We start from the raw sequence: 12,837 nt of genomic DNA on the forward strand, positions 1-12,837 counted from the left end.
TGTTGTATGGGACAATGCTCTCACAAACTGAGCTGCCCAGCCAGGGCTTGCCAGAAAGAATTCTTAAAATCATGGTCTGGCCCTGCTACTCCACTGCTCAAAACTTTCTATGCACATAGGAAAAGGCAGGTAAAGTTCAGTCTATAGACTTACCTGTTCAATTAACTTTTTGCCATAATGGCTCTTAAAAACCTATACCACTGTAGTATAATGACTTTTTCTTCCCTGAACATACCAAATAAACATGCCATAACGAATGATATTATGACATCACACTTTCAGGGGATAAACACACTCACCAATTTATCTGAATATAACAGTTTTAGCCCAGTGATGGCCTAGGGAACAAATCTGCCTTGCTTGCCAGGTTCGGGTAAACCCCATAGGCATTGTTTTGCACACACATGCCGATCCGGAGGGCTGCAGGGGTAGCTTCCACAGTTCTGTGCTCTGCTGAGTACACAAGCTATTTCCATGTGTTTCAAAGTGCTTACTTGGCCCTGAAGGTATTTTTCTGTGCTATAACTTCATTTTTAAGTAAAAATCTATAAGATAGCCGTAAGTCTCCAGAAGGTTGAAAAACAGTGAAGAAATGGTGTAGAGAGAACTATGTACCTTCTCAATAATGATTCCCTCACAGCCATCCTTTACCACCCATGTCAAAAGTCTTCATTACTCCTTTAATGAGCACAATAGACCTTCATTACAATAATTTTTATATATGAACTGTATCTTTATATTCATATTACTGGTTTTTTAAAATATAAACTTGATTTATTGGTCAATTAATAAATTTTTCCATCAGTAAAAATTGTTTGGCTATTGGGTTGGATGGACTGCATCACAATTTTTCATTGAAATTGAAGGAAGTATTTTTTTTCAGAGAATGGCTTTTCACTTAGCAGTAGAGTTTTAGGCACAAATAAAAGTAAGTAAGCAAAGTACATGTTTATAGATTATGCTATCTATATATATAAAAGCCTAAGTGACCGAATGACCTAACGACCTGTCAACCGGTCGCTATGCTGCGCACTGACCACCAGGGGGCAGATGCTCAATGCAGGAGCTGCCCCCTGGTGGTCAGTGCGCTCCCACAGCGGGAGTGCCGCTCAGCTGACTGACGGGTGCCAGACACCGGGCTCACTGCTGGCAAGTGCAGCTGCGGGTGAACCTCTCCCGCCTCCGTGGCAGCGTGCTAATGAGCAGCAGCGGCACAGGCACAGCAGGGCCGGGATGAGGGGGAGCGGCACTTTGCGCACTACTACATCCCCCCAGGGGTCCCAGATTGCGAGAGAGTGCAGGCCAGGCTGAGGGACCCCACCAGTGCACAAATCTGCACTGGGCCTCTAATATTTTATATAAGAGAAGGAAATATACACATATGAACATGTTGTTCTTCATCCATCAAGAAGTTATAACAATTTAAAATATGTATTAGCCAATAACATTGCTTTAAAATATACATAGCAAAAATCAACTGAATTAAAAGGAAAATATTAAAATCAACAACTAATGTGGGAGACTTTAATGTTTGGGGTTTTTTTTTATACCCCTCCCCCCGAGACTTCAATGTTTTAACAAGTCTTTCATATTAGCTCTAAAAGCAGACCAAAAAAAATCAGGATATAAAAGATCTGAACAATACAATTAACAAGCTTGGGTTAATTGACTAACAGAACACTGTACCCGACAATGGTAAAATAAACAGTTTTTGACATGCACATAAAACACTTACCCAAACTGACCACATGCTAGCCTCAATAAATTTCAATAGTTTGAAATAATTTAGAATATATTCTCAGTCTCTACTGGAATTAAACTAGAAATCAATAACACAAAGAAAACTTTAAAAATCTGAGTGTTTTAGAAATTAATGCACTTTAAATAACCTAGGGTCAAAGATGAAATCACAACAGAAATTCTAAAATATCTTGAACTGAATGAGAATTAAGATATGACAAATCAAAACTTGTGGGAGGCTTCTGGAGTGTGGGGGAATGACTCAGCACAGGGATCCTGGCAGCTGTCCTCTCAGCTCTCTCCCCAGAGCCACCCTGCCCCCTCTCAGATAGAGAGAGAGAAGAAATCAAACACTGCATTGGAAGTAATGAGGGAACCATCCCCTTATTCTAAAAATTGACTATTAAAAGGAAAGTACTAAGCAATTTTCTTGCCTTTCCTATGAACTGCATTTCAGAGTCACCAAATAGTCCTAGTTGATGAGGAAAAGTTTTTTACAGAAGAATTATTGCTAATGAATGTGGGAGGCATAATAAAATCACAAAACTCAATTTTGCAAGCCATTACCTAATTAACTCAGGCCACGATCTCAACGGATGAAGCTACTGATGAGTTTGCACAATTAGGCCGACACCCGCGCCCCCTCCCCCCGCCCCCAGCCCACTAGTAATCCTTAGTGTCCCCAGATGGGTCCCCAGCATATGTGCCTCCTGGTGTGACACCCTAGGAAAGACACAGGGACCAAGACTACATTTCTCACAAGTGCTCAATAACACCTATGCTGCTGGCCATCAGACCACATTTTGAGTAGCAAGTGTGTCAAAGACTTTGGCAAAGGAAACAAAAAGCAGCAGGAAGGATGGCAAAATCCTCAGAACTGTTAGAGTACGCTTGCCAAAAATGCTCACCCTGAATTTAATTGAAGTCATTAGCACCAACTTCCAGGTTTGGGGACATGTAGGGCAGTGGTCTGCAAACCGAGGCCGCGAGCCACATGCGGCTCGCGAGCTGCAGTTTGCTGACCACTGGTGTAGGGGATAGAAGAACAAACCACACCCAGGGGAAGCCAACGTGCAAATCCTGAAGGAAATGGCCTACAACAAGTACCGAGCTCCACTGGGAAGCCAGGCCTTAGAAAAGGCACACCAACCACACAATGCGCGAGGCGGCCCCTGTGGGCTTCACTTCAACAAACTAACCGTCAAAGGAAGACAGGAGGCTCTGAGTAAGGATGGGTAAACGACACCTCAGAGCGACTGCTCATTCGTTAGGGCCTAACGGTTAGCGATAGAAACTTTGCAGCTCTATAACAAAACATCCACACGTGACAGAAATGTGTACTGAAGCAGGCAGGGGTGAAATGACGGGTGCTTGGGATTTGTTTTTAAGTAATGCTTCTGAAACATTCATGTGCAAATGACTCACCCAAGTCTCCTGTTAACATGCAACTTCCACTTCAGTGCGTCAGGGAGTGGGGCTAACCAGCTCCTAAGTGATGCCATGTGCTGGTCCCCACACCAGGTTTTGAGCAGCAAGGCCTTAAAACGTTTGGCGAGCCCTGGTCGGTGTTGCTCAGCGACTGGGCATCATCCCATGAACTGTAAGGTCGTCAGTTTGATTCCCGGTCAGGGCACATACCCAGGCAGTGGGTTTGGGCCCCAATCGGGGCATGTACGGGAGGCAACTGATTGATATTTCTCTCTCACATCGATGTTTTTCTCTCTCTCTCTCTCTCTCTCTCTCTCTCTCTCTCTCTCTGAAATCAATTAAAAAAAACTGCTTGGTAAAGGAAACAACAGGAGACATTGAAATACGTGCAGCAAGTGTAGCAAACGCTTGGTAACAATGACATCTGTGTGATGGGTATCTTGGGCTAATCATTGTTGTTTTCCTTACTTTGGTACATGCTTAAAATTTGTTATTAAAATCCAGCCTTCCAGAGGCTCAGGAAGGAGGCGGAGTGTGAGAAGGCTTGGGGGCAGATCTCTTCCTGAGCAGGCACAAAGCGGGCACCTGGACCTCATCCTTCCCTTCATACCTCTGCCTTACCCAGGATGGCTTGTGGTGACTCATCAGAGATACACTACACTAAGGTAAAGCGTGTTTTAAAATAATGGGGCAGGTGGAATTAAAAAAAGACAGAAGGAAAATAATCGATAGAAAAAAGTAAGAAAAAAAAGAAGAAGAAAAAAAGGGGGCCTATCAAAACAGAAGGAAGCTAAGAGCTAACCTGTGTATCAAAGAGCCAGCACTTTCTATGATGGGCACTTTCACCTCTGCACACCGCACAGCACACGGTAGGCACGTAATACAATTATTCATTGAATAAATGCATAAATAATTGAACGCTCTCAAAGCCAGCATAAGGACTAAAATGACCCGTTATGTCATTCACAGCATCCACAAAACTGGGCGGGGGGCGGGGGGCGGGGGCGGGGAAGAGAACCCAAAAGCTATTCTAGTGTAGCAGAAAATAACAGAAAACCAGAAAAAAAATTTCTCTTAGCAAGAACATTGAATGAACTGGGACGGGGGGAAGGGGGGATGTGAAAAAAAAAAAAAAAGACACTGAGTGAACAAACCTGCACCCCAAGTTCCCCGGAACTGCTATTCATGTCCTCCCCAGCATGCCCCAAAGTAGAACGCAGACGATGTAACCAGCCATGAGCTCTTCCGTTTGGGGGCCTTGTATCCCTTTGCAGATTTGAGGGGAGCATCAGAACCCTCCCCAGTCCCTCAAGTGCACATGTGTACAAATCTTGGCCTCCTGAGGGCTCTGCTTGAAGGCTGGCCCCTGGCCCCTCCTCATCCTCACCATGCACCTCCTCTCAGAAGCCGCCCTGACCCCCAGACCCCTGCCTGGGCACTCGGTACCCCACAAGCCTTTCTCCAGTTGGAAATGACATATTCGTCTCCTGCTTACGTATTGCCTGGGACTGTTCCCCCACCACCAGGAATCCCCCAGGGCCCAGACTGTGTGGCTAGGTGTTGGACGGGTGAAGGGAGCTCACAGACCCCCTGTGGCCTATCCATGTACCCTCAAGAGCTCCAGAGCAAGACCCCAAGTGGGGAAGGGGGAGCCCTGTCCTCTATGAACTGAGTTTGGACAAAAGAAGTCCACAGGGAATAGGGACTCAGGGTCCTTGGCCTGTGCCCAGCCCTGTGTCTCCCGGGTGCCCAGGCTGGGTGAGAGTGGACGTCGGCACACTTCTTACTGTCTGTGTAACTTGGACATGACTCAAACCCCTGCGATAGTCCAGGGTCCTTGTCCGGGCATCCACGGCACCTCCCTGCCCAGCTCCTCTACACCCCCTCCCTGAACACCATCTCACACTTCCCACCTGTGGGCCTTTGCACAGGTGGTTCCACACCCAGCCACCTTCCTTAGCACCTGCCCACTCTGCCACCCCTGGGGGCCCTGCTCAGGCACCCCGGCGCCAGGAGCCAACCCAGATCCCTGTTAGAGAGTGGGAATTTTTGAGCACTCCGGAGAGGCCGTGGACTACGCCCCAGATAGGGCTGTCAGTGCTGACACCAGGCCAGGCCTTGAGATATGGTCTCATGGCCCCTTTCCCCTTTGCACCTCACAAAATAGCCTTGCAAGATAGAACACTGTCAGCTTTCTGAAGAACAGGATAACCCTATGAATAACATGGTCGTCAATAGCATGGCCCTGACATTATTTGGGAAAAACTGTTTTGTCTTGGGTTACTTACTCTGTAAAAACAGGATGTGGTTAATGTGCTTAAAAGTGGTCTTGCACAAAGGGTTGGGGCTGCTCTCTGACCTCCCTGCTTGGAAAGAGAGCAGTCGCCGGCCGGCAATAAAGGTTCCCTAAATTTTAATTTGGTCTGGACTCCAGTGGTCTTTACTCGCGTTTGCTCCACAACAGTCCCCAGTCAGAGTAATTCACTGCATGGGGGCCTCCCCTTCCTATCCCCTTGGGATCCTGAGGTGTCTCCGTCTGGCTCTGACTAAGTCCTGTCTGGGTCAGAGCGATCTGTGATTAAGTCAGTATCCCCCAAATGGTGATCTGCTCTGAGTCACCCATGACAACCCCCACCATCTCCACCACAAAGCCCAGCTCAGCAGTCAGGCCCAGAAGTAGTGTCAGGAAATGTCAGCGGGCCGATTCCTGATCCCACCTCATCCCATCCCATTCCACCCCACTTTCACGTTGTTCAACCGCGGGACCTTGCTGCAAGACTGGAGGAGCAGAACGGGGAGCAGACAATCACAGCTCTCCCACCGCCTGCTGTCTCCCAGCACCTGCTGTCTCCCAGTGCCCGCTGTCTCCCAGCACCTGCTGTCTCCCAGGCCCGCTGTCTCCCAGCACCTGCTGTCTCCCAGGCCCGCTGTCTTCCAGGCCCACTGTCTCCCAGGCCCGCTGTCTCCCAGCACCCGCTGTCTCCCAGCACCCGCTGTCTTCCAGGCCCGCTGTCTCCCAGGCCCACTGTCTCCCAGGCCCGCTGTCTCCCAGGTCCGCTGTCTCCCAGGTCCGCTGTCTCCCAGGCCCGCTGTCTCCCAGCACCCACTGTCTCCCAGGCCCACTGTCTCCCAGCACCCACTGTCTCCCAGCACCCGCTGTCTCCCAGCCCTGCTGTCTCCCAGGCCCGCTGTCTCCCAGCACCCGCTGTCTTCCAGGCCCACTGTCTCCCAGGCCCACTGTCTCCCAGGCCCTCTGTCTCCCAGGCCCTCTGTCTCCCAGCACCCGCTGTCTCCCAGCACCCGCTGTCTCCCAGGCCCGCTGTCTCCCAGCACCCGCTGTCTCCCAGGCCCGCTGTCTCCCAGCACCTGCTGTCTCCCAGGCCCGCTGTCTCCTAGCACCTGCTGTCTTCCAGGCCCGCTGTCTCCCAGCACCTGCTGTCTCCCAGTGCCCGCTGTCTCCCAGGCCCGCTGTCTCCCAGCACCCGCTGTCTCCCAGCACCCGCTGTCTTCCAGGCCCACTGTCTCCCAGGCCCGCTGTCTCCCAGCACCCGCTGTCTCCCAGCACCCGCTGTCTCCCAGGCCCGCTGTATCCCAGCACCCGCTGTCTCCCAGCACTCGCTGTCTTCCAGGCCCGCTGTCTCCCAGGCCTACTGTCTCCCAGGCCTGCTGTCTCCCAGGTCCGCTGTCTCCCAGGTCCGCTGTCTCCCAGGCCCGCTGTCTCCCAGCACCCACTGTCTCCCAGGCCCACTGTCTCCCAGCACCCACTGTCTCCCAGGCCCACTGTCTCCCAGGTCCGCTGTCTCCCAGGCCCGCTGTCTCCCAGGCCCGCTGTCTCCCAGGCCCCGAGCTGGTGCTGGGCTCGGGGGGGCCCGGTGATGTGCTGTGATCTGTGGGTGAATTAAATATTTGTGTCTGGGCCCAGGTCTGCCTGATTCCAAAGCCTCATTAAAAGCTTGAGGGATGGAATCAGAGCAGGTCATAAGGAGCCCCAGGGCTGGACATGGGCCCCAGTCATGCCAGCAGCTCACCGAGCTGGGGCAGAGCTCTGGTTTAGGGGCTGGTAAGTAGGTCAACGAGAACCTGTGTGTGTGTGTGTGTTGGGGGGAGGGGTCCCCATATTTGCTGAACTCTCCCAGGCACCAGCTGCCAACCCCTCCATGCCAGGCTCTGCCAGGGGTGAGTCATCTTGCCAGAGTAGATTCCTCCCACGCTCCTGACCACCTTTGCCCAGGCTGGCCCCACATCGCCTCTCTCAGTGCCTGCTGTCTCCCAGGCCCACTGTCTCCCTTCCCACTTCCCACTGGGGCTCAGGAAAAACAGCATCAGTCCCAGAGGGGGACAGTCCTGGGTTCAAATCCTGACTTTGCCACAGAATTGCTGAAGGACCTCAGGCCTGTCATCCCGCCTCAGTTTCCACATCTGTGTTGGGGGGGTTGTGCAGACCCAATGAGGCAACGCATGGCACAGCGTCAGACACTGAGCTAGGCGCACGGCATGTGGGCGCTGATGCTCCAGCGCTGTAACCACAGGGAGGCCTGCCATGCGCTCTGACAGCCTTGCCCTCCGCCTAAGCCCCCCACAGGCTGTCAGACGTGAGCCCCGCTGAGCCAGTGTCTGTCACCACACCACCCACAGGCTGTCTCCCCCACGCTGTTCCCAGCCGCAGGGACCTGTTGAGTCAGACTGCGACCCTTCCTCCATCCTGTCAGCCACCACTGCCTGCCCCCTCTGCCCCTACCTCCCCCGACACTGGGCATTTTATTTTTTTATTTATTTTTATTTTTAAAAATATATTTTTATTGGTTTCAGAGAGGAAGGAAGAGGGAGTGGGAGAGAGGGAGCTAGAAACATCAATGATGAGAGAGAATCACTGAGCGGCTGCCTCCTGCACGCCCCCCCCCTCCCCATTGGGGATCGAGCCTCAACCTGGGCATGTGCCCTTGACCAGAATAAAACCCAGGACCCTTCAGTCCGCAGGCCGATGCTCTATCCAGAGCCAAACCTGCCAGCGCCACACTGGGCATTTTAAATATACGTTCTCACAGCCCCATTTCTGCTTTAGCAAACTGAGGTCCAGGGGGCATGGTCTGCCAAATTTATACAAGGAGCCAGTTGTGGACCTGGGACTAGACTCAGGTGTCCTGACACCCACCCAGAACACCCCGGTGGGCCTTGGGGGAGGTTATGCCTCAGAGGCGCCTGCAGAGCATCCATCCGGTGCAGCTCACCCCTTGGCCCACCCACCTTGACCTTCCCCAGGCCTCAGACACCCTCAGTCCACATACAGTGGCCATCAGGTCTGGGCGCTCACTGTGCCAGCACTGTGTTCAGTGCTTGGGGATTTTCTGATTTCCCTCCTATTTCTCATGAGTCCTCCCCCTCCACACGCTCACCTGCCCAGCACCCCGGTACCTGCCACGGCAGCATCCAGCATCGTCCCGCCAGCAGTATTGTCCTGCCGGCTGGCCTCCTGGCCTGCCCTTTCCCCAGGACTCTGGCTCACTCAGCACACAGGTCTCACTGTCACTACCCCCAAAAGCTACTGCCCTGGCCTCCACTGCCCCAGGCCAGGTCCCAGCTCCCTCAGCCTGGCACTGTGGCCACCCACATGCCCCCCACACACAGCCTACAAGACAACCCCCCTGAGATGGTGGGAGACTCGGGTTCCTACAGGGCCTGCGCTCCTCACCTGTCTTGCCCACAGGCATGCACTTCTCTGACATTTTACCTCTGCCTGCAAGGTCCTTCCCCTCCTCGATGTGAGACCTGAAGGCATCCTCAAGGGGCCTTCACCCTGGGGCTAGAGTGGAGGAAGGTGTGTGTGTGTGTGTGTGTGTGTGTGTGTGTGTGTGTGTGTGTGTGTGTGTCCTGCTTTCTTTTCACACAGAGGCTCCAGGACAGGGATTGTACCATGTCCTGGTTGTGGGGGGACAGGCAACGTCAGAGTGGACAGCTTTCTGCTGCCACTCAAACCTCACCCTGCATTTTCCTCAATAGACTCCTCACACCCACCTCTTTGTCCATACCATTTTTCCTACACAAAAAGCCCCCACCCCCCATCTGTACTTGCTAAAGGTCTCCCCCACCCTCAGGCCACCTCGGACACTATAGTCCCCCACCCGCCATGACCAAGGTCTGGGGTTGTGCCCCAGACAGAGCCGGGTCTGCTGCCCTCCTCTCCCCAGAGGGGCCCAGGCCGCAGCCTGAAGGTGCTCCACCACAGCGGAGCGAGGAGAGAGAAGTGAGGAGCGGGCCCTGGACTCTGGTTCCTCTGCCCCTGAGAAGGCTTTGTAGGCTGAAAGCAGAGTTCCCTTCTTGACATGGGGGATGTAGATTCAACCTCAGACCCCAGGAGGAACAGTGAGCGGCTGTGGTCACAGAGTGAGTCAGGGATGAAGTGACCTGGGGACAGCAGGCCACTGGGGAGCAGCCTGAGCTGGGGCTAGAAGCGGGGGTATGGGCAGCTGCAGTTTCAGTATGTCTGCGTATCCGCGCCTGACTCAAAACCTCTCAGACAATTAATGCCATCTCATTTGCTCCCACGGATGAGACGTGGACATCCCCACAGTGGGTAACCTGGGAAGAGTAGAAGGTCAAGGTCAGGCCAGTGGCCTCGGGAGGCCCAGCCAGGCACAGGATTCAGGGCCCTGAGCCTGGGGTCGTGGTCTGAGGGGGTTCCTCCCACCCTCCCCAGCACCTCCTTGTCACTTTCTCAGACTTTCCCCAATCCTCTAGACTCAGGGCTAGTTTCACCTCCTCCAGGAAGCTCTCCAGGATTAGTCCATCCTATCTCAGGACATCACAGCTTAAGAGTAGAACTGTCACAATTTCATTTCCCCCACCCAAATTGTAGCTGCTGGGACCCTGCTCCCACATCCTTCCCATAACGTAGCCAAGCTGTGGGCTATGTAATCTCATGGCAAGCCCACTCCATCTTGCTCTCTGCTGTCCATCAGCTTGGGGAGTGGCTAGGCCTCAGGAGGGGTTCGATAAATGTCATCTGGATTGACATGTCTGAAAAAGGCCCCAGGCCATGGGGTATTCTAGAGCTGGGAGACAGGATAAGAGGTCTGTGCTGGACCCTCATTTCCACTACTGGCTTGTAACCCTGGACGGTCACAGCTCCTCTGGGCTTCAGTTACCTCCTCCACCTTGGGCGGGGGGTGGGGGGGTGGGGGGGGCGTGAACCATAATCTAAGCATCTTCTCCGGACATTCTTGGTGATGGGGGATCAAAGCCGTAAGCTATGAAGAGGGAGAGCCCCTCTGCACACCTGCACACCGTATGTAACTGAAAATAAAAGTGTAAACTGTAATATAAGGAAACGAAAGACCAGCAACGTTCTGACCTTTCCATGACTTTGATGTTTTTGTAATATTGTGTATTAAAACATGTCCCAAAATACTTGCTTCGCTGGTGCCTTGCACATGCTTAGCCTGCCTCTGGGTGCTCGGCCCGTGGCGGGTGCTCATCCTGAGCCCCTCCCAGCGTGGACTCAACGCTCAGACACTGGGGCTCACTTGCAGCCCTGGCCCATCCCTCAGGGAGAACTGCTTCTGTCTGATGTCCATCTCATTCTTCTGTCAAGCTGCTGCCCAGAGCAGGAGACCCCAGGAAGCCTGCCCGATCACCAGGCAGGACCACCCTGGCCTCACACCTGGCCCGAGCAGTCTCCAGGGGCGGACTGTGCTCAGTCCCATCCCTGCGGCCTGTGAGCAGGCGCAGGCTCAGGGCTCGGCTTGCCCCAGGCGGCTTCCACGGGAGGTTTAATGGCCAGAACAGGACTTCCAGGGAGTGGGAAGAGGAAGTGTCCCACTCCCCCCACCACACACACATACTCTCATCTTGGCCCCAACATCGTAACAGGAAGGTGTCTCCCCCAATGCATTCACCTCTGCCACACAGACACGACCCCAGTCTCTCGTCAACACATTCTCACAGGGTCTTCCCCTCATCAGTGGAACCCCTGGTCTGTACAAGGGTGCTTTGCTGGGGGAAGGGAGGTACCTGACGGTGCCTCCACTCTGAGAGCAAATTTGGCACAGACCCGAGGACCTGCCCAGAGTGGGTGCCATAGGGAGAGAGCCTGAGTGGGGACGGAGGCTGGGTGGGGAGAGGGCCTGGGTGGGGAGAGGGCCTGGGGGAGGATGGAGGCTGGGTGGGGAGAGAGGCTGGGTGGGGATGGAGGCTGGGTGGGGAGAGGGCCTGGGGGAGGATGGAGGCTGGGTGAGGACAGAGGCTGGGTGGGGAGGGAGGCTGGGTGGGGATGGAGGCTGGGTGGGGAGAGGGCCTGGGGGAGGATGGAGGCTGGGTGAAGACAGAGGCTGGGTGGGGAGAGGGCCTGGGTGGGGAGAGGGCCTGGGTGAAGACAGAGGCTGGGTGAGGAGGGAGGCTGGGTGGGGATGAAGGCTGGGTGGGGAGAGGGCCTGGGTGGGGAGAGGGCCTGGGGGAGGATGGAGGCTGGGTGGGGATGGAGGCTGGGTGAGGATGGAGGCTGAGTGAGGAGGGAGGCTGAGTGGGGATGGAGGCTGGGTGGGGAGAGGGCCTGGGTGGGGAGGGAGGCTGGGTGGGGAGAGGGCCTGGGTGAGGAGGGAAGCTGCGTGGAGAAGTGACGGGGTAGCAGAGCTCTGGAGTTCGAAGCCACAGGCTGTCAGCACTGCCGACAGAGCCCCAATGTCCTTCAGAGGAAGCCGGGGAACCTGAACCTCGGAGGAAGAGCATCTCCCTGGGGACAGTCTCACCCTTTCTCTAACCCCTGGCTCTGACAGCCCATTAGACAGACGACAGACGACAGACAAGGCTGCACTGAGGGCACAGCAGCCCCTCCGGGCAGGGGTGAGGCTGACTTACTGGTCACGCAGAGCAGTGTGTGGAAGAGCCACATCCTAGCTGAAGCTGAGGCGCGGAGTGGGCCTGAGCCTGGGCCAGCTCAGCTTCCCCTCCTCAGCGGGGTGCCAGGAGGCGGGGACAGACGCACAGACACAGGCAAGGACCCACAGGCAGACAGGCGTTTTCAAGCACACACAGGCGCTCCCACTGGTCCACGGCTGGTGGCCTGGCTTCCTCGGCAGTTGTGGTGGAGTCCTGGGAGCTGAGACACCTGTCACCCTCATTTCCTGAAACGGTGAGCTGAGCTGAGGCCTGGAAACAGCTCCGGGTGTCCTCAGCCAGAGCAGTGTTAACCCGGCTATTGTTTATCATCCATGTGAGTTTCAGCCCCTGCCCCAGTCACACCACCAGGACACCTCAGCCCGGCACCCCCTCAGGGCCCTTGGTGATGGTTCCCCGGGCAGTGACCACAGGAAGTGCCTTCCCAGCAGAGCTGGGGTCCTGCACCAGGCCCACACTCCAGCTCCGGGCCATGGAGGGCCAGGTGAGGGGAAGATCCAGCGCCCTGGCTGAAATCACTTCCTCAATTCAGCTGTGGCTGCTCTTTACCAGTAAATCCTGGCCACAGCGCCACGATGCCAGTAGTGGTTTACCAGAGCTCTGGGCTAGCAGAACAACGGCACATGTAAAATCCCATCCAACTCTCAGCAACCTGACCCACCCCAGCACCCGGAGGACACAACAGGCAGCCTGCAGTCACAGTTTAACGCCAACTCCATCTGTCAGACTTTCCGTGTGACATCTGTCATGGAACAAAGCTTCTCTCGCCCCCCAGCGTCC

General features: G+C 54.4%; 1 protein-coding gene across 2 annotated transcripts in view; it reads right to left on the reverse strand.

The window, feature by feature from the left end:
* ITGAE (integrin subunit alpha E) overlaps window positions 1–12,052 on the reverse strand; it is a gene marked incomplete at its 5' end in the record, with an annotated part of 63,213 nt that extends 51,161 nt beyond the window's left edge. For both annotated transcript variants that reach the window (XM_080678609.1, XM_080678608.1), the window contains one exon: window positions 12,019–12,052. In XM_080678609.1, coding sequence (XP_080534735.1) covers window positions 12,019–12,052 — 34 coding nt within the window. The remainder of the gene's footprint in view (window positions 1–12,018) is intronic.
* Between the last annotated feature and the right edge of the window lie 785 nt (window positions 12,053–12,837).

The sequence above is a fragment of the Plecotus auritus genome, assembly GCF_963455305.1.
Source record: "Plecotus auritus genome assembly, chromosome: 7".
Taxonomy (NCBI): domain Eukaryota; kingdom Metazoa; phylum Chordata; class Mammalia; order Chiroptera; family Vespertilionidae; genus Plecotus; species Plecotus auritus.